Source organism: Abramis brama (genome assembly GCF_963993115.1).
Source record: "Abramis brama genome assembly, chromosome: 1".
Classification (NCBI taxonomy): domain Eukaryota; kingdom Metazoa; phylum Chordata; class Actinopteri; order Cypriniformes; family Leuciscidae; genus Abramis; species Abramis brama.
In genome coordinates, this window is record NC_139963.1 from 24,691,340 (window position 1) to 24,714,409 (window position 23,070).

Consider the following 23,070-nt stretch of genomic DNA (forward strand, 5'->3'; position numbering starts at 1 on the left):
CCATATGTAGATACATACTGTTTATATTGTGCTAAGACACTAAATACCCACTGACTGCTCTCCCTCTGACAAGCAAACAGGCTTAATATATTTAGGTAGACGGTTCTTTATGTAACCATGTCCACAACACACTCATTCAGTACTTGACCAAATAAACATATTAAGGCCTGGTTTCACAGACAGGGTTTAGATTAAGTTAGGATTAGGCCTTACTTCAATTAGGACATTTAAGTATCTTTTATAAACATGTCCTAGAAAAAAAACAATACTGGTGTCCATCTTGAGACAAAACAATGGCACTGACATTTTAAGATAATGCCAGTGTATGTCGCTTTCAGTTAAAACAGCTCAAAGGTGTATTTTAGTCAGGGACTAAGCTTAAAGCTTCTTCTGTGAAACCAAGGGTATGTGTATGATCAGACCAAAACCTACAAAACTGATTGACATGACATTTCAAGTAGTGACCGTTTCCTGCTGTGTGGCATGCTATATATTTTATACTATAGTAAACTATAATATGTTAAAACTAATATCACCAGATTTCAGATGGTGAAAAACTTACATATATATACATAATATCATAATATTCATATAAATTGTAACCTTTAATATTGATACAAGCATCCATGTTATTTATCACACAAAACAAAGTCTTTACTTTTCATGGGACTATGTGCCAAAAAGTATTACAGTAATCTAGATGGGAATGAGAGCTTGTTTAAGTGGATTAACATTTTTAAAAGATTCCTAAAATCTCAAATCTTTCTATAAAAAAAAAACAGGCCTACATCAAAAATCTTTGATGTATTTGTAAACTTAGTTTATCTAAATGTATGCAACCTGCAAGTAGGAGGAATATATAGCCTATAAAATGAGAAATAACGCTGAAAGAATATGACATTTGAATATAATGCAGTTAAATCGTTCAGAAGGTCATAAACCTCATTGTATGAAAGTAAACATTAATGGAAAGCATGAATGTGGTTGGCTATTGGCTAACCTACTGTGGTTAGTGATAGTCAGATCACTTCTAGTTTTGAAAACTTCTTGTGACAACCAAATAACACAATTCAGTGGTCTCTCGGTGACAACAGCTCAATGCTAAATGAAACAACACGAAAAGCTTGGTTAATTTGTGCTGTCGTAATAGGTACAAGTTCGTGGTCTTGTGGTATTTGTCTCCCCCTGTTGGTAAGAGCAGGACAGCGCTAAATGGGTGTGGCTGCATCTCTGGATGCTGATTGTCAGTAATGGTTAGGCTTAGGGCGTGAACTAAATGCCTGAGGCCAAATTAATATATTAGACTAGAGTATGACTTCATCACCAGAACTAAACTAAATGTTAGGCTACTAAGCTCACTGCTGTCTATACTATACTATTACGTAAATTACGGCCACAACGCTAGTTTTAAAGTTAAACACGATGAGTCCATGTAAAGAAGTTGAGAACGATGACATTTAAAAGACAAATATATTTAAAAAAAATCTTGCAGTAATCTTGCAGTGAACTAAACTGAGCAAACACAGATGTGTCTACAACACTCAACATCTGCAATCCCTTCAGTAAACAGAAGATGGCGGCATTACTTTTACAATGAATGCGAAAGGACTTGTAGGCACAAACTTGCTTCTTTTTTTGGCACAAACTTTGACAGAAACATAACTTTAAATTAAGGCTCTTGAAAAGTTTAAAATCATTGGAACTAAAAACGTTAACTTTTAATATATTACTAATTAAAAGAACTGTGATATGCTATATTCATTACGCCGATGGAATGGATTGGCCGTTTATTTAAAAAGTTAAACTTAACTCTTTTTCAAAGAACTGAGAATACCTTTGCTTTATGCTGACATTATTAAGTTCAAACACAAAAATAAATGTAAAAGTCAAACGGTAGGCTAACTAAAAATATAACAGTTCCATATACATCCTGTAAAATACAACAGCTCCATATCTCTACATTTGATCTCTCTCTTTTTTTAATGGTTCTACTAGGAAGATAAAGTTATTACCCAAAAGCTGGAAAAAGCAATTAAATTAATCAAAGATAGACAAAAAGGCTCAGGATTTCAGATGACTCGTGCTGTTCTTCGAGAAATCACTTCACTCTCTCTCTCGCTCTCTCTCTCTCTCTCTCTTCAGTACAGGCTAACACTTTCTGACTTTTTTTTTTAAGTTTCACTAATGTTCCGAGTGCATGATATTTGACATTTTTACGATATTTTCATAATATTTTTCATGACCTTGGGTGGATTCAGTGATGTATTAACTTAAATCACATCGTTAACGATTTCCATACACGAGCCAGAGGGGTCGTTTAATTTACACCATGCCCAAACCTCAGTCAGTAGGAAGGCTAGATCGGCAACGGCAACGTTTCATTAGAAATCAAGGGTCTGAGAGCTGAGTCGAGAGAGAGAGAGAGACAGACAGACAGCACGAGGCGCGTGACGCGCGAGACTCAGCGCGTGGTGTCACCGTGGGAACCAGGAGACTGACAGGAGGACGGGCGGGGAGGGGCGCGCGCCACGCCAGTGTGAGTGGACTCTCTCCCTGGCACATAACCCGTCCGCTCAGACAGACTCACTCTGAATCATTCATTCTGCGTTTTAAAGCTCCGTCACCAGGCAGCGGATGGTGTTGGTTAAGCGCTAGGACAGTGCTGATAGTGATGATGATGATGGAAGGACAGTGCAGTCGCTGTAAGATCGTGGTGGTCGGTGACACTCAGTGTGGAAAGACTGCGCTGCTGCATGTGTTCGCCAAGGACAGCTACCCAGAGGTGAACCCATCATTTATCATTAAATGTCATATTACTATAAAAACAGAAAATAAGTTACTAAATTAGACGAGTGGACTGATGACAACAGTCGGAGTAGCCTAATATTATGTCTGTTTTAAACCAATGAACATCTTGCATTGAAGTTGATTTAATTATGCGATTCAAGTTCATACATTGTTTTGAGTTCAATAAACTGCATGATGTCCCGAGTTCATCATGTCGCACTGGAGCGCAGCTGCATAGAATAAAGGGTTTTTAACTTGCCACGGAAAGGCGTTCATGAAACGAGACGCTGAAGTGAAACTGTTCGTGATGATCTTTTCAAATAACATTTCACTACAAAACTATAAAGGTTAGATTGCAAGTTAGGGCCAGTTGCATAAACACAGCGATTATGTCTTAAGAACTAGTCTGACCAACTCGATGTTTTCAACTCGATGTTTTCAATCAATTTTACTTTTACTTCTCAAATTAGACCAATCTATGCAACTTATTTAGTAAAAAAAAAAAGTAATAAGAAAAAAATAAATAGATGACTTACCGAAGGCTGCGCGATGTTGGATTCGTATAGGATAAAACATAAAGACTGTCATCATTTATTGTTTTATTATATATACATACATTGCAAGGAGATCACACAAAACTTTGTTCAAAAAGTAAGCTATTTTAAAGTCACCATGAAATCAAAATAGCTGCTACATGTCTTCTCTGATGATGTGAGGGCGGGGCAACCTGTCACTCACATGACATCACGGCAATAGCAAACCACAACCATCCAATCAATTCCCAATAGACAAAATCAATTCCCGCCCCTACATTTTTTCTTGTTTGAGAAGCCGTTTCACTCAGATATACACCACAACAGGGAAGAAAAGCCTATCGCAACTTCTGTTTCATGCTGACTTTAAATAGTTGACCAGTAATAATTTACCAGTAATATGATTTTTCATTGCAGAATTATGTGCCCACGGTGTTTGAGAACTACACTGCGAGCTTTGAGATCGATAAGCACCGCATCGAGCTGAACATGTGGGATACATCAGGTAAGATCTGTCATGGCATCAAATTAAACCATTGTCTGAATAGTATGCTATACTGCCGTTTTTATCCACCATATTTTTTTTATCACGGAAGTAAGCTATTCTGTGAATTTGCCAAGACTTCCAATTCATTTGCCGCTGTAGGGAATCAACTAGAAAAATAACAAAATGCTGCAAATGGTAAAATAATATGCGCTACAAACCAGTGTGTTGATGGTTACCATATTAAATTAAAATAATTCAAAAACAAGTAGCAGATTGCAAAATCATAATGGACAGTTTTTGTGACCGGAAGTCTCGACACATTCAAATTACAATGACCGTGCCGACTCTCATGTGAAAAATAAGGTGCATAGTATGCAAAATTGTATTTACTTATTTTTGAGAAATCATCAAAACGCATGACTGACCTACTACATTTACCAAACTGCGTTATACAACAGGTTCACAATACGGTATCCCACAATGCACTGCACTTGACCTGAACCAGAAGCAGAGATGGTCTTATTATTGGAAGATACGATGGTCCATGGCTCTAACTTTGGAAAACATTGGAACTTAGATCACGTGTGACTTGATAACCAATCAAATCACAGCCTTGACGTCATTGAATTTCGTTCATAGTTGTGCGACTGTCGGTCACTGTTTGCGGATACCATAGAAATGAATGAGAAGTGCCGTCAACTGAATCCTACCTGTCGTGCAATTGTCCGTGACTTCTCCTATAAAACATCATTGTTTTCTCTGTGTCAAGTCTAAAAATAGATCAATTCAAATGAAAGTTTAAGAGCAAACATGTTGAAGATTAGCCGAGAGGCTGTCGATTCATTAAATGATAAGCTGTTTCCTCACAAAAGTGGTTTATTCAGCGTAGTGAAGCCTCTCCTCCATTGACATCCATTTTAAAAAAAGCCTCTATCTCTGCATACCACAGTGTTACGCTATTTTTTGCTCACCTTGTAGGCTTGCCTTAAAGCGGCTTTGGCAGAAGTAATGTCACTGATTTTTAACAATTTGATCATTTTCTGACTCTTTTTTTGAAATGTGCATGATAATTTCATACCACTCGCTTAAAAAAACACGCTTGTAATACAGTCAGCTATAATGATCACGTACACCGTTCCACATTCACATAACACATACAGGCACACACTGGCCTACGTTCATTACATATATAATAATAAATATATTCTATAAATACATTAAATCATCCATATTACAGTATATTAGGCAGTATGCAATAGGTAGTATACTAGTATTTCACTCCAAACATAGCCAGTGATCTACTGTGACTTATGCATTGTGCTCTCTAGTGGCGTCAGACTGATTAGGACAGTCTGGGAGTGTAAATTTTGAAACCTCCTCATGGATAGACAGATAGATGCAATAGCAAACATTCTACTGTAACAAATCCTGGTGCCAGTCTAGCCTGTGCATGGACGCGGTTCATTCCTGTCCCTGCTGACTGCTGACCGCTCTCATGGCCTCGCCGACCTCTTGTGTTTTTGTATTAGAGTAATTGAAAATGGCTCTTTGGTTCGCTGGAGTGACTCAAAAGAGTCGGGTAGCAGAACTCTCACTGCTTTGATTTAACAATACACAATAGACAATACAGAGTTTATGAATTTAGAGTGGGATATGATCCTGTTATATTGCTTTTGAGTTCTGGACTGTATCTCTGGGTGAGATCTGTAATATAAATGGCTCTGTGTGGATTCTAGCTTCTCTTCTTTGAAACAAAAGCCAACAAGTTAGCCAGAATTCAAGCAATATGTTCAGGGCTGTGCATGTGTGTTTGGACAGTACTGTCTGTGTGGATTGTAGCACACTTGGTGTTAAACTACACTACTGCTGACACACACTCGTCCTGACACACACTTCAGGGGTTTCTCAGCAAGCGTGACCCATAAATCCCCCGCTCTAGGCCTCTGCATGTTTCCCCACCCTGCTATAAAAGTCCTTTATGGGAATTTCTTTTCTTGTCATCTCCATTTTTAAGTTCCTATGGGAATGTTTTCCTCTCCCACTGTTGTTGTTGATCTGTAGGGTTGTGCCGGGGTCGGACTGTAACCCTGTCGAGAGTAAATCTTCTCTTTACTGTAAGTGCTCTCATACACAGTCTGGGACACAAGAGTCCATGTTTCAGCATGATAATGAAGTTCAACTGGTTGTGAACTTTATCACTGTTTAAAAGTGGTGTCAGTAAGCCCTCTTGACAACAGCCAGGCACCAAGCAGCTATGTGTGTAAAGTGTATGTATAATCAGATGTACTTTATTGGCCAATACTGTCTTACCAAGCAACCTAAAATTATGCACAAGTTGGTGTAACTTATAAACAGTACAAAAGTATGTAAATGCTAAACTAAAGCATTTCCCTATGTATGGCCACATGCATTAAAGGTGCTTTCTGCATCTCTTTCGCCACCAAATGTGTCGCTAAAACAACAGCAATGTTGGGAAATGCATACAAACATACTACTCTAATTCTTACATACAACTTGCAACTTGTACTCTTTTTGTATGCATAGAATACCAAAATGACGTTTTACATTTTGGAAAATGTTTAGCATGCAACAGAGCAAACTGCATGAAATAGCCTACTGTATCCCACAATGCACTTGACTTGACCATGATGAATGAGCCAGAAGTAGAATCTTTTTTTTTTGGACAAATGTTGAGTGTAAAAAAAAAAACGATATATATATATATACACATTTTTATTTCCAAGATAACAACTGCTCATAGTTGTCTCCACACATTAAGCTGGGATAAAATAAAGTATTTTTGACATGTAAAGTAGCTTATGGTACTACACAATTATGTAACCATGTGAACAAATCTGTCACCATAAATAAATAAAAAACTAAACATTATATATGATTAATTTCATTATTATTATTATTATTGTTGTTAACTTTAAATGTCTCTTTTAGAAAGAAAAAAATGTCACACACATACCATTTGGACTTTGTTTTCCTTGTGTTGTTGTCATGGTTACAGATTATGTTGTCATCCAGTTCAGGTGTTTGTCGTTAATTATCATCAGTTTCAAAGAGTATTTAAGTTCATGCTTGTTTTCCTTTCAGTTGTTGGGTATTGTTAATGTCTACGTGTTGGTTGTCTAACGTTATGATTGGTTTTGGATTCGCTTGTGGATTTATGAAAAACTGTTAGGATTTATCATATCTTCCTCGTCATCTTTGAACTATATGCAACTAAGTCCGTGACAAAAAATGGTACAAAAGCTGTCACTCGGGCAGTACCCTTTCAAAGGTTACTAATATGTATGTTTTAGGTAACAATATGTACCTTTAAAGTAATAGGCTTTTTTTTTTATCACTAAAAAAGTACAAATGCGTACCTTTTGAAAGCCAACTGCCCTTTTGTACCATTTTTTCTGAGAGTGTGGGATATAGGAAGTATTTTGCCATGAAAGGGATTAGCTTTAAGTGCTACAAAATTATGTAAACATATGAATAAATCTTAATTTGTCACAATGTGTTGATTTGTAATGAATGATTGTGTAAACTGAATTTGCGGTTGTAAAATCTAGAACTGGATGGGACATGGGAGTATTGGCCCGACCATCTGGAGAACTAGGGCAACTAATAATTTGATGACTAATGAGAAATGAGTAATGAGAACGCTGAATGGTAATGAGAGGCTCCCTTTGTTTCACCAAATGTGATTTGTTCTGTTAAATGTTGTGTATGCTTTCTTAAGCATTTCCCTCTGTGTTTTCAGTTATATCGAGTCGTCCCTCAGTTGGTAAAACCAAAAAACATGTTGACAGAAATCCACTTATAAGGAAGTCTATGGGGCTGTAGTGGGACGTTTACACCAAAGACTTCCATTCTAATCACACATCTGTCAATGCGATTTTTGTGTGACATTCTGAGAAATTAGTTGAAAATGGTAATCAACAGCATGGACCAGATGTTGTTCATAGAGCTTAAAGGGAAAATGAAAACTATTGTGTCATTCCTAAGCTAAATGACTTTTCTTCTGTGGAATTCAATGTTGTTTTGAACCTCGTAGACTTTCATTACATGGACAAAAACAGTTGAAACATTCTTCAAAATATACAAATCATATAGGTTTAGAGTGACATGAAGGTGAGTAAATGATGACTGAATTTGAATGTTTGGGTGAACTATATATCCCTTTATCCTTTTTTGAATTGAGGGCATTTGAATTCTGCTTAGCCTGTTTGCTCATTACCTTTAGGCCTGTTTAGATCTACAAAAATGCGAGCATAAACACAGATTCACACAGGTAATCAAGCTGTGTCTCTGATGGGTCTTAATGAGGTGTCTGCGGATGTGTGTGTGAGCATATGTGTGGTGCTCCTGAGCTAACCGACACTCTTGTGCTTACGGCTACATCTTCAACAATCTGTAATGACATCCCATAGAGTTCTGCTTCAGTCACACACACACACACACACACACACACACACACAGCTGCACAGCTGGCAAGAGGTGAATCTAGGGACTGGAAGAGGAGAATGTTTACTGGCAAACATTCAGGTCATCATTTCATATGGACACACTGTTCTTGACAAGATACAAATTATGTCTAGCACTACAGACATAATCACAGTAATAATGTCTAGAAAATAAAACAACTGGCAGAGATTTATGTGGTGATTTATAACATCCACTGCAAACAAGACAGGAAATGAATGTTTTTTTAACATGGTGTGAATGTTTTAGCATAGGCAGAGAAGAGTGACCATAAATGGGAAGGTGTTTAAATTTTTAAACAGATACAGACAACAGAAGTGCTAAGAAGTGTTTGCACACTGCGATGCGGCGCAACTGTATGTGTGTGTCTGTGTGTGTCTGTGTGTGTTGGGTTTTTACTGAGCCGTACTGTGGGTACAAATCTGTCCCAAGAACTTGGCGAAGTCTAATAAAAATCCATCCATCTTCTTCCGCTTATCCGGGGCCGGGTCGCGGGGGCAGCAGTCTAAGCAGAGATCCCCAGACTTCCCTCTCCCTAGACACTTCCTCCAGCTCTTCTGGGGGGACACAGAGGCGTTCCCAGGCCAGCCGGGAGACATATGGCGCTTTTCCACTACACAGTACCAGCTCGCCTCGGCTCGACTCGGCTCGGCTCGACTCGGCTCTGTTTGGTTTTCCACTGTGTAAAAGTTGTACCTGTACCTGCTTCCAGGTACTTTTTTTCGTACCACCTCCGGCGAGGTTCTAAGCGGGCTGAGACGAGCTGAGGCGATACTAAAATGTGACGTGAAAACACGACAGATTGCTGATTGGTCAGAGAGAATCGTCACTATTCACTGCGTCATCATTGCACGCACCAGACGGAGTATCCTGAATAAAAAAACAGCAAAAACAAAAATAAAAACATCCAAAAACAGCATACACTCGATTTCCTCCATTGTGCTGTGTGTGTGGGTAGTGGGTGTGTCTCGCGCGTCTCGCGTAAAAGATTAAGTCACGGCAGTTTCCTGCGGCGTCGCTATGACGACCAGGTACTATTGTGGAGGTACTATCTGCAATGGAAAACGGAGCGAAAAGCGAGCTGAGCCGAGCCGAGGCGAGTCGAGTCGACTCGAGTTGAGCTGGTACTGGTAATGGAAAAGCGCCAATAGTCTCTCCAGCGTGTCCTAGGTCTTCCCCGGGGTCTCCTCCCAGTGGGACGCGCCCGGAACACCTTCCCGGGAAGGCGTCCAGGAGGCATCCGGAACAGATGCCCGAGCCACCTCAGCTGACCCCTCTCGATGTGGAGGAGCAGTGGCTCTACTCTGAGCTCCTCCCGAGTGACCGAGCTTCTCACCCTTTCTCTAAGGGATCGCCCAGCCACCCTGCGGAGAAAGCTCATTTCGGCCGCTCGTATCCGGGATCTTGTCCTTTCAGTCATGACCCAAAGCTCATGACCATAGGTGAGAGAAGGAACGTAGATTGACCGGTAAATCGAGAGCTTCGCCTTGCGGCTCAGCTCTTTCTTTACCACGACAGACCGGTACATCGACCGCATTACTGCAGAAGCTGCACCGATCCGTCTGTCAATCTCCCGTTCCATCCTTCCCTCACTCGTGAACAAAACCCCAAGATACTTAAACTCCTCCACTTGAGGCAGGAACTCTCCACCAACCTGAAGTGGGCAAGCCACCCTTTTCCGACTGAGGACCATGGCCTCGGATTTGGAGGTGCTGATTCTCATCCCAGCCGCTTCACACTCGGCTGCAAACCGTCCCAGTGCATGCTGAAGGTCCTGGCTTGATGAGGCCAACACGACAACATCATCTGCAAAGAGCAGAGACGAAATCGTGTTGTCACCAAACCTGACACCCTCCAGCCCCTGGCTGCGCCTAGAAATTCTGTCCATAAAAATTATGAACAGAACCGGCGACAAAGGGCAGCCCTGCCGGAGTCCAACACGCACCGGGAACAAGTCTGACTTACTGCCGGCAATGCGAACCAAGCTCCTGCTTCGGTCGTACAGGGATCGGACAGCCCTTAGTAAAGGACCCCGGACCCCATACTCCCGGAGCACCCTCCACAGGCCGCCGCGAGGGACACAGTCGAATGCCTTCTCCAAATCCACAAAGCACATGTGGACTGGTTGGGCAAACTCCCATGAACCCTCCAGCACCCTGTAGAGGGTATAGAGCTGGTCCAGTGTTCCACGGCCTGGACGAAAACCACACTGTTCCTCCTAAATCCGAGGTTCTACTATCGGCCGTATTCTCCTCTCCAGTACCCTGGCATAGACTTTCCCAGGGAGGCTGAGAAGTGTGATCCCCCTGTAGTTGGAACCCTCCGGTCCCCCTTCTTAAAAAGAGGGACCACCACCCCGGTCTGCCATCCCAGAGGCACTGTCCCTGACCGCCACGCGATGCTGCAGAGGCGTGTCAGCCAAGACAGCCCCACAACATCCAGAGACTTGAGGTACTCAGGGCGGATCTCATCCACCCCCGGTGCCTTGCCACCGAGGAGTTTCTTGACTACCTCGGTGACTTCAGCTTGGGTGATGGACGAGTCCACCTCTGAGCCCTCAGCCTCTGCTTCCTCAATGGAAGACGTGACAGCGGGATTGAGGAGATCCTCGAAGTATTCCTTCCACCGTCCAACGACATCCCCAGTTGAGGTCAACAGCTCCCCACCTCTACTGTAAACAGCGTTGGTAGGGCACTGCTTCCCTCTCCTGAGGCGCCGAACGGTTTGCCAGAATCTCTTCGAGGCCAGCCGATAGTCCTTCTCCGTGGCCTCACCGAACTCCTCCCAGGCCCGAGTTTTTGCCTCCACAACCACCCGGGCTGCAGTCCGCTTGGCCTGCCGGTACCCGTCAGCTGCCTCAGGAGTCCCACAAGCCAACCAGGCCCGATAGGACTCCTTCTTCAGCTTGACGGCATCCCTTACTTCCGGTGTCCACCACCGGGTTCGGGGATTGCCGCCTCGACAGGCACCGGAGACCTTACGGCCACAGCTCCAAGCGGCCGCTTCGACAATGGAGGTGGAGAACATGGTCCACTCGGACTCAATATCTCCAGCCTCCCTCGGGATCCGGTCGAAGCTCCGCCGGAGGTGGGAGTTGAAGATCTCTCTGACAGGAGACTCGGCCAAACGTTCCCAGCAGACCCTTACGGTACGCTTGGGTCTGCCGAGTCTGTCCAGCTTCCTCCCCCGCCATCGGATCCAACTCACCACCAGGTGGTGATCAGTTGACAGCTCCGCCCCTCTCTTTACCCGAGTGTCCAAGACATACGGCCGCAGGTCAGATGAAACGACCACAAAGTCGATCATCGACCTACGGCCTAGGGTGTCCTGGTGCCACGTGCACTGATGGACACCCTTATGCTTGAACATGGTGTTCGTTATGGACAAGCTGTAAGTCCAATAACTGAACACCACTCGGGTTCAGATCAGGGGGGCCGTTCCTCCCAATCACGCCCCTCCAGGTGTCACTGTCGTTGCCCACGTGGGCGTTGAAGTCCCCCAGTAAAACGACGGAGTCCCCAGTCGGAGCACTTTCCAGCAACCCTCCCAGAGACTCCAAGAAGGCCGGGTACTCTGCACTGCCGTTTGGCCCGTAGGCACACACGACAGTCAGAGACCTATCCCCGACCCGAAGGTGCAGGGAAGCGACCCTCTCGTTCACCGGGGTGAACTCCAACACATGGCAGCTGAGCTGGGGGGCTATAAGCAAACCCACACCAGCCCGCCGCCTCTCACCATGGGCAACTCCAGAGTGGTGAAGAGTCCATCCTCTCTCGAGGAGTGTGGTTCCAGAGCCCAAGCTGTGCGTAGAGGTGATCCCGACTATCTCTAGTCGGAACCTCTCAACCTCACGCACAATCTCAGGCTCCTTCCCCGCCAGCGAGGTGACGTTCCACGTCCCTAGAGCTAGTTTCCCTGTCCAGGGATCGGGCTGTCGAGGCCCCCGCCTTCGACTGCCGCCCGATTCTCTAAGCACCGGCCCCTTACGGTCCCTCCTGTAGGTGGTGAGCCCACGGGAAGGCGGCCCCACGTCGCTCCTTCGGGCTGAGCCCGGCCGGACCCCGTGGGGGGAGGCCCGGCCACCAGGCGCTCGCATACGAGCCCTAACCCCAGGCCTGGCTCCAGGGTGGGGCCCCGGCTGCGCCATACCGGGCGACGTCACGGTCCTTGGATTTAATTTCTTCATAAGGGGTTTCTGAACCGCTCTTAGTCTGACCCGTCGCCTAGGACCTGTTTGCCTTGGGAGACCCTACCAGGGGCATATAGCCCCGGACAACATAGCTCCTAGGGTCATTCGGGTACTCAAACCCCTCCACCACGTTAAGGTGGCAGTTCAAGGAGGGGGTCTAATAAAAATAAAAAATACAACTTTTAGGGGACATTCCATCCATACGTAATGAAAGGAAAATGATTAAAATACATTTTATTATTATTCTATTAATAATAATAATAATGTATGAAACATTTACCTTGTTATGAAGGAGAACAGTATTATGATGATGATGACAACAAAAAGGGAAATTAATAATATATGACATATATTATTTGTTTATTATTATAATAGTAATAATAAAACTAATAATATATGAATCATCTTACCTTTTATGAAAGGTAACATTATTATTATCTTTATTATTATATATCATTCATTTTCATTATCATTAATAATAATAACAAAAATAAACGATATAAGTCTATAGTGTGTCCTCATTTAAACAGCTAAGTAAGCAAGTGTATTTTAGAAGCTGTTCCAGTGAGAACAGAAAAAAGTGTCCCTGTGGACTAGCACTCTCAACATGGCGACATACAAACCAACAATATCAGCCTTTCTTTCCATTCCAGCCTCTTTCTCTGTAAAATTTGATTAGTTTCTTCTTATCCTTATTTCCATTCTCATCCAAGAAATTAGATTCAACCATCTCTCCGTGGCTATGGTTGACAGATCTGCCAGAGAGGATTGTGGGACATGTAGCTCATAGGGTGACTCCTGAGGCCAGCCCATAATAACTGATAGCTTTGATCAGCGCTTCAAACACTCATTGTCACTCTCAGAGTCCTCTCTCTTTCCCTCGCTATCTCTCACCGTCTATGTCTGGATTTGTGTCCTCACTCGAGGGAAGGACAGGAGAGTGAGAGAGAGGAGATCAGGAAAGACAGAGAGTATGGCAGTTGTAGACAGTGGCAGTAAGTATGTATACTGTGCACGTTATGCAAATTTTCTATTTCCAACATCACAAATGATCTGGAAGCAGTATAACTGTGATTTTTAATCTATTTCTTGACAAATTAGCAAGTATGACACAAAATGTTTTATTTCAGTGATTATAACTGGACACCACTAAATTAAACACACAATGCAGTGAGGTCAGGTGACAACAGTGGCATAATACCGTGCTAATATTCTACTGTAATAATAATGTTGCAAATAGAAAGCAGTATATACTGTACTGCACAGTAAGCAGTGTCAGTTTTCCATTGAGAACAAAGCCATGGAAAGAGAGTTTATGGAAAAGGATTATTATAGTTAACTAAAACTAAAACCTTTTTTTACTTGGAATAAAATATAGAAAATAAAATATAAAAACTTAATATACTAAAAATAACTAAAACTGAAATAGAAAATAATACAGTGAGGAAAATAAGTATTTGAACACCCTGCTATTTTGCAAGTTCTCCCACTTGGAAATCATGGAGGGGTCTGAAATTGTCATCGTAGGTGCATGTCCACTGTGAGAGACATAATCTAAACAAAAAAAATCCAGAAATCACAATATATGATTTTTTAACTATTTATTTGTATGATACAGCTGCAAATAAGTATTTGAACACCTGTCTATCAGCTAGAATTCTGACCCTCAAAGACCTGTTAGTCTGCCTTTAAAATGTCCACCTCCACTCCATTTATTATCCTAAATTAGATGCACCTGTTTGAGGTCGTTAGCTGCATAAAGACACCTGTCCACCCCATACAATCAGTAAGAATCCAACTACTAACATGGCCAAGACCAAAGAGCTGTCCAAAGACACTAGAGACAAAATTGTACACCTCCACAAGGCTGGAAAGGGCTACGGGGAAATTGCCAAGCAGCTTGGTGAATAAAGGTCCACTGTTGGAGCAATCATTAGGAAATGGAAGAAGCTAAACATGACTGTCAATCTCCCTCGGACTGGGGCTCCATGCAAGATCTCACCTCGTGGGGTCTCAATGATCCTAAGAAAGGTGAGAAATCAGCCCAGAACTACACGGGAGGAGCTGGTCAATGACCTGAAAAGAGCTGGGACCACCGTTTCCAAGGTTACTGTTGGTAATACACTAAGACGTCATGGTTTGAAATCATGCATGGCACGGAAGGTTCACCTGCTTAAAACCAGCACGTCAAGGCCAATTACCATTAGGATGATCCAGAGGAGTCATGGGAGAAACTCATGTGGTCAGATGAGACCAAAATAGAACTTTTTGGTCATAATTCCACTAAACGTGTTTGGAGGAAGAAGAATGATGAGTACCATCCCAAGAACACCATCCCTACTGTGAAGCATGGGGGTGGTAGCATCATGCTTTGGGGGTGTTTTTCTGTACATGGGACAGGGCGACTGCACTGTATTAAGGAGAGGATGACCGGGGCCATGTATTGCGAGATTTTGGGAACAACCTCCTTCCCTCAGTTAGAGCATTGAAGATGGGTCGAGGCTGGGTCTTCCAACATGACAATGACCCGAAGCACACAGCCAGGATAACCAAGGAGTGGCTCTGTAAGAAGCATATCAAGGTTCTGGCGTGGCCTAGCCAGTCTCCAGACCTAAACCCAATAGAGAATCTTTGGAGGGAGCTCAAACTCCGTGTTTCTCAGCGACAGCCCAGAAACCTGACTGATCTAGAGAAGATCTGTGTGGAGGAGTGGGCCAAAATCCCTCCTGCAGTGTGTGCAAACCTGGTGAAAAACTACAGGAAACGTTTGACCTCTGTAATTGCAAACAAAGGCTACTGTACCAAATATTAACACTGATTTTCTCAGGTGTTCAAATACTTATTTGCAGCTGTATCATACAAATAAATAGTTAAAAAATCATACATTGTGATTTCTGGATTTTTTTTTTTTAGATTATGTCTCTCACAGTGGACATGCACCTACGATGACAATTTCAGACCCCTCCATGATTTCTAAGTGGGAGAACTGGCAAAATAGCAGGGTGTTCAAATACTTATTTTCCTCACTGTATATAGACATATTAAAAATGTCAAAAATACACAAAAAAAGCTTTAACTAAAATAAAAATAAATTGGGAAAATATAAAAACTAATTCAAAATATGAATAAAAACTATATTAGTTTTAATAAATAAAAACTAGTATCTCAATGATACTAAAATAACACTGATAATGACCTCAATTACGTTTCATTAGTGGTGCTCAGTTATTTTTACTGGAAATAAAACCAATTATTTAGCATTTGTATTTCGTGTAAAATGTTTTAATGCATAAAAACAGAGACATAAGAAATCTTTGCTGTATTACTTTTAATTCATTCAATTACACTGGAAATGGTGTCAAGTTAGCCACATTGCATTGTGGGAAACAATGGCTAAACCAGGAATGTTGCCCCGAACCCTTTGACAAGGGGAGGCTTAAAAACATTTACATAATGTGCACAATAAACACACATTATGAGCAGTATGGACGCTAATGTTAAAATGTTATTCTGAACATAGCCAAAAAGAAAGAAATGACTGCGCTGGAATCAAACTGACCTCTCTCTCTTCCTGCTCAGGCACTCACCACTGGAGAAACATCAGTCTTTTATATCATCTGCCCTGCTGTATGACCCACTGTACATAATTTGTACGCGTCACAGCAGTTAGCACACCATTAGCAGTGTTTCGCTCTTTTGATTTGAGCATCAGCTTTATTTTTTTTATAATGAAGCGTTTTTTCTCCTGACCCCTCTCTGTGCTTTGTGTTCTGCAGGGTCCTCGTATTATGATAATGTACGACCGCTTGCGTATCCGGACTGTGATGCTGTGCTCATCTGTTTTGATATCAGCAGACCCGAGACGCTGGACAGCATCCCTAAGAAGGTCAGAATCTCCTTTCCTTTCCTTTCTTCTTTTCTCTCATCCTAAAAACGTATGTACTTGTAAAAGTGCATTTTGGAATGGCATTATTAGGTGTAGTTGTAAACACTCAGAAACTTGCAGCGTTAGTCTCTCGCTGTGAAAACACAATGTAATTGTTGACTAAGAGAGGTTTTTGTTTGTGGGTGTTTCGCAGTTGGCGGATGACGGCATTGTGGATTTACACAAAAATACAAGCTTTACCTAAACACAGATGCCAGCAATTATGTGGTGATGAGGGTGTGAGCCTAGCACTGAAAAGTTTCAATGTGTTTTTCAGTTTTAAGTCTATATGTGTCTGGTGAGAAAAAGATATTAGGATGATACAGGAAGAAGAGTGGGCAGTATGAACAAATATCACATATATTTATATATGTAACGGTAAAAAGTACCATTCAAAAGTTTGAATGGTAAGAAATTAATACTTTTATTCAGCAAGGACACATTCAATTGATTGAAAGTGACTGTTATCAAGATATTTATAATTTTACAAAAGAGTTCTATTTGAAACAAATGCTGTTTTTCAAAGCACCAAAGAATCCCCCCAAAAATTATGGTTTCCACAAAAATATTTGTAACATTGATAATAATAAGAAATGTTTATTGAGCAGCAAAACAGCATCATCATGTGACACTGAGGACTGCTGAAAATTCAGCTTGGCCATCACAGGAATAAATTTGAAAATATATTAAAATAGAGAACAGTTCTTTTTAATTGTAATAATATTTCACAGTATTACTGTTTATATTGTATTTTGATCAAATAAATGCAGCCTTTGTGAGCCTTAGAGACTTCTTTCAAAGACAGAACCCAAACCTTAGAATGGGTAGTGTATATGGGTTTCTTTTTTAATTATTAGAGAGTGATTTAATCTGATGTAATTATCCCAAAATTCCTCTAAATGCCTTTCATTCTCTAACTGTCCTAATGCTAACCCTGCCACACCAGACACACTGAATGCTGTTACATTTCAGCATCTCACCTCTGAGGCCACAGGGGCGGAGCTAAAGGCTGTTGTGGAATGTTGAGAGGCAGGCGGCGACCTCCGATTGGCCAGTTAATGGTGGCATTTAAGGTTAAAGATCACAGTGCTGTTTGATGGATGGTTGAACACATTCAGAACCTGTGAAATGGTGCCATAGCTGAGATTGCTGAACCTTTGCAGGGGCTGGTGAATAACACACATGCACCATGCATGCTCACACATAAGCTGTCTGAATAACTGGCTCTGGATGGTTCTGCATAGCAGGAATGTTCCTGAAAATGGCCTGGTCTGGGTCATTTCAAGCTACACTGGTGTAAAAGGAGATTTGAAGCTGTTGTTGTTGTCTACTTTGCTGTATAGTTAATTGAGAAAAACTGGTGTAAATGTTGTCTGATTTGATTTGAATGTGCATTAGTGTGAGTGTTTGAAAGTATTCAGACAATAGCTGGTCAAATTGCTTCCCTAATTCTCTCTCTCATGCACACACAATTACATTATTCATTCATTATGCACACATAAATGACAGGAAGGGAGAAAAACCACAAGCTCACAGTGTACCACAAGCTCACTGTATTACAGCATAAACAACTGTTACTATTGGCTAAAAAACAAAATAAAATATTTAAATATTATTCCCAAACTTTAAATACTGAAATCTATACATTACAGTTGTAATCAAAATTATTCAACCACCATTGCAAAGGGTTTAAAGGCAAATATTTCCAGGTTTACTGGAAATATTTACAGACTTTCAGTTGTTTGCAATGAACAAATCAAGCAAAAGTCATTGATATAGCTCAACACAACAAATGTTTCAAGTGGTTTCCCCAAATTCATGACTTCTGTAGTCTTAAAATGATTTAACCCCCTGAATAGAATCATGAGTCACAACAGCACAAAACTGCAAAACAGGTGTTGTCTCAATCACACCAGATGCAACTAATCAAGGGCTTCATTAGCCCACATTCAGCCAACATTCATCACGAAAACGTACACCACTACTGACCCAAAAGCACGAGAAAAGTGCTCAAAATCATTTAAATAAGCCACAGAAGTTTTGGGATTCTGTTCTGTGGAGCGATGAAAGAAAACTGTAACTTTTCGGCCCTATGTCTCAGAGGTATGTCTGGAGGAAGAAGAATGAAGCATATGCTGAAAAGAACGCTCTGTCTACAGTTAAGCATGGTGGTGATCGGTGATGCTCTGCGGCAGCTTTAGCATCCTCTGGCACTGGAAACCTGCAGCGTGTGGAGGGCAAGATGGATTTATTGAAGTATCAGGAAATCCTAGGAGAAAATATGCCGTCAGTGAGGAAGCTGAAGTTTGGGCGTCATTGAACCTTCCAACAGGACAATGATCCCAAGCATACCTTAAACTCCACCAAGGCACGGAAGATTCTACAGTGGCCATCATCACAGTCACCTGGCTTGAACCCCATAGAAAATCTCTGGTGGGATTTGAAGGTGGCGTTTACAACACGCAAACCCAAGAATATTACTGAACTGGAGGCCATTGCTATGGGCTAAGATTCCTCAGAAACACTGCCAGAAACTGGTGTCTGGTTATACATCTCGTTTGCAGCAGGTCAGAACAGCAAAAGGGTTTTCTACTAAGTACTAAAGATGCTTCCCATGAAAGGATTGAATAATTTAGAGACAGCAGAAATCATTAAAAGTAGCATTTTCAGTTGAATTTGGGGAAATAACTAGAAACATTTGTTGTGTTGAGCTATTTTCAATTACAGCTGAAAGTCTGTAATTTTGCCAATAAACCTGATTTGCAATGGGGGTTTGAACAATTTTGATTACCATTACATTTACATTTATTCATTTAGCAGTGACAACTGCTAAATTGACATTTAGATTACAACTGTACAAATAGCTGGATAAGGATAGATAGATAGATAGATAGATAGATAGATAGATAGATAGATAGATAGATAGATAGATAGATAGATAGATAGATAGATAGATAGAAATCGTTTGTAACAATGTAAAATCTTTACTGTTTGTTTTTATCAATTTTTAGTGTATCCTTGCTGAATAAAAGTATTAATTCCTGTTTAAATGCCCCAAACTTTTGAATGGTTGTGTTGATCAGTAGGTCATTAGGTGGACAGATGTTTTTATTTAAAGTGACAGGTTCTTTCTTTCGTTCTTTCAGTGGCAGGTGGAGGCTCAGGAGTATTGTCCTAATGCAAAGTTGGTGTTGGTTGGCTGTAAGTTGGATATGAGAACAGATGTCAGCACCTTACGAGAACTGTCCAAACAGAGACTCATACCTGTCACTCATGAACAGGTGAGTTTACACACACTCTCTCACACACTCAGGGGACTAGAACACAAAGAAAAAAAGCGAGATTGTGTTAGGACATCAGTGTTTACTCAACTGCTGCTACACAAACACAAGAACTAAGACACATAGTTGGACGTTTGCTAGCAAGCTAACCATAAAAAAACACAAATATCGCTCATAGTGTCTAAATTAATATGAATTAAGATGAAAAAAAATGATTAATTAATTAATTAAACATTTCTTTTGTATAAGACAAATATATTTACCTTCCTTAAGGACTATATAAAACTGTTTTAAATATTTTTAGATGAAGTATAGCATCTCATACTGCGGTACACTGATGTCACAGCTTGAAATGTCATGTCAACCGCTCATATCTTGTGATTGAAACCATTGAAGCACTCACAGACACTAAAAGAAAGCTCTATAATTACACATTAAACAGAGCGCAGTAGAAAATGTTCCCTCTATTACGTCAATGCTCTGAGCGGGTCAACTCGCTGTAGCAACGTTTCATTATGAAACACCTAGTTCTCGCTATAATTCTACTCTGTAAAGAGAGAAATAGATGGCACTTTATATTAAAATGGTACAACTCTGTCCCACTACTTTTATTTTTAAAGCATTATGGGCAAAAATTACATGTTTTTGCTGTGAGGCCTATTAGATATGTTCATGTACTTTCACTGACCTTTTATTGTGTAAAACCCTGACATTTTAGAGGAGTTTCAGGTATTATTTTTGCACCCTATTCGAGGAAAGTACCATAAAAAAGTTTACATTAAAGAGCGCAAAAGAGTGACAAGGAAATTGCGATGTTTTTTTTTATAGAGAAATGAGAAAGTAAATGCTCCTGGATAGTTCTGACTCAGTACAATGATGCTGACTTCTTTCTGTCTGTCTATCAGGGGAGTTTACGAGCACGCGAGCTGGGCGCTGTTGCATATGTGGAATGTTCATCCCGAATGTGCGTGAACAGCGTACGAGACGTCTTTCACATCACCACGCTCGTGTCCGTCAGACGTGAACCCGCCCCGAGCCTCAAGAGAAGCTCCTCGCGCCACGCTCTCAAGCGCATATCTAATCAGCCTCTGCTGCCAGTCAGCTCACAAGACACACCCCTCGAACCCACCCCGACCCTCAGGGAGGACAGAGCCAAGAGTTGCACAATCATGTAGACTAATGCATACAGTCACAGCAGGGTGTGTGGAAGAAAAGATTGCACAGAAGGGACAGAATCTCTGTATTTATAGGACATTGAGGGTCATATTGTCCTATGGCCCATGGGACTGTACAGTTGTGTGAATACATTATACAGAGGAGTTCTATTTATTAACTTCAAGTTTGCTTTTATTTTTTATCATTGTTGTATGGTTTAGCAGACCTAAGTGTCACAGAGTGTGTAAAACAAATGCAAAAAGAATAAATAAATAAAAAAGGGTTTGGAATTTTATGTGTGGACAGCTTCAATATTCCCCAACCCCCAAGTGTCATACTTTCATTTTATCTCTTGTGACACACTTCTCTAGAGGTTGCAGATCTGTAACGAGCTCATTTGTGTGGAACTAAATCCCTGGAATTCTGGAGTTCTGAGAATCTTTCCCCAGCATTAGTGATCATTAGCATTAGCATTAGCAGAACAAAGACATCTGTGACTTCTGCTGTTCGCTCCTTTACATGTGTGACAGCACCATCAGTCATGCTCCATGCCATCACAAAGACTTCATTCACACTATACTGAAACACCAACGCAAATGCTGACTAAGAATAGATGTGGTATATTTTTGCGAGCTGGAATTTCAATAATTCAGATGAGTTTTCTAGGTTACACAAAAGTTAAAGGGATAGTTTACCTAAAAATGAAAATTCTGTCATCATCTACTCGCCCTCATGTTGTCAAATAGGTTTGACATGACATGGCAAAGGATGAAGTTTTTTGGCAATTTTTATTTTTTGGTAAAAACCCATTTAAACTCTGTGGATTAAATTAGAAAATTACTTTAAATTGTCATTCAGTTTGTAAAAACTCTTTTAACGTTACTGTTTACTCATTGTGAACAATGCACTTACATTGAAAGTAAATAAATGTTATAATACACACAGTTTTGAAATAATATTGAGATAAAAATGATTTTGTAACATTGTGGTCCAGTATTTGAACTCATTTCAGTACCATGTCGATACAAGAAATAATATAATAACACATACTGTATATAGCGTGTATACACTGTTATATATACGAACATTCAAAATTATTATATATATATATATATATATCAATATTCAAAAGTATGGGGTCAGTTTGATTCTTTTTTAAAGAATTAATACTTTTATTCAGCAAGGACACATTAAATTGATCAAAAGTTGTGCTTGTTATTTGATTGTGCTTGTTAAAATTGTGTTATTTTGAACTTTCTATTCATCAAAGAATACAGTATCACTGTGTATCACGGTTTCCACAAAAATATTAAGCAGCCCAACTGTTTTCATTGATAGAATTTTTTTTTAAAACAAAAAAAAATTCGGTAACACTTTATTTTACAGTGTCATTGTTACATATGTTACATGTACTTACCATAGTAATAACAGTAAATTATGCATAATTACATGCAACTAACCCTAAACCAAATCCTAATCCTACCTTAAATCTATAGTAAGTACATGTAGCTAATTAATATTACTCAGTACTTAAATGCATAATTACACTGTCACCTTAAAATAAAGTGCAACCAAAAAATCTTATGACCCCAAACATTTCAGTACAGAATAATTCATATAAGTGCTTTATGCTTTTACCAACAATATGAACCGGCATTGCTTTTAAACTCTATTGCCTTTCCCCATAGGATTCCATTGTAAGTTTGGTTCCACATAATTCATAGAAAATAACAATTTCTCCTTGCAGGGTTTACAAAAGTGTATGGTAACAATTGTAATTTTGTTTCAATTAATTATTTGACTCTAATTTATATTCTAGAGGCCAGGAGAACGGGGAGTTTTGTGCTTTTTATGTCTATTCCAATTTGGAATAAAATCATAATCCAACTTCAAAGAGAAGTAACTCAAGAAATCCAGCTTTGTGCAGCATTACAATGTTCTGGATACAGCAAACAGTGGTTATTTCTGTATGCAAATTCTCTTGGAGCCAGTTAGATGCACAAAAAAAAAAAAAAAAGGGCAGGAAAAATCCAGTCATTGCCACGGCAACTGTGTACAGCTTTGTGACATCACAACAGAGTCTAGCATGAGGGGAATGCTGTTGCCGTGGTTTCTGGAGGCTCTACGAAGAAGTCCATCAATTTGAACAAACTGAGAAATACATTTGAACATGTATGCATACACACACACACACACACACAAAGAGGTCATGCATCCAACCCTGATTGACA

General features: G+C 40.6%; 1 protein-coding gene across 1 annotated transcript; it reads left to right on the forward strand.

The window, feature by feature from the left end:
* The first annotated feature begins 2,423 nt into the window (after nucleotides 1-2,423).
* rnd2 (Rho family GTPase 2) lies at nucleotides 2,424-21,134 on the forward strand. Its single transcript, XM_084115798.1, has 5 exons — nucleotides 2,424-2,782; nucleotides 3,738-3,825; nucleotides 16,255-16,364; nucleotides 19,550-19,684; nucleotides 20,590-21,134. Exons 1-5 carry the CDS (start codon nucleotides 2,672-2,674, stop codon nucleotides 20,857-20,859), a joined length of 714 nt encoding a protein of 237 aa, XP_083971924.1. The 5' UTR covers nucleotides 2,424-2,671; the 3' UTR covers nucleotides 20,860-21,134.
* The last annotated feature ends 1,936 nt before the right edge of the window (nucleotides 21,135-23,070 follow it).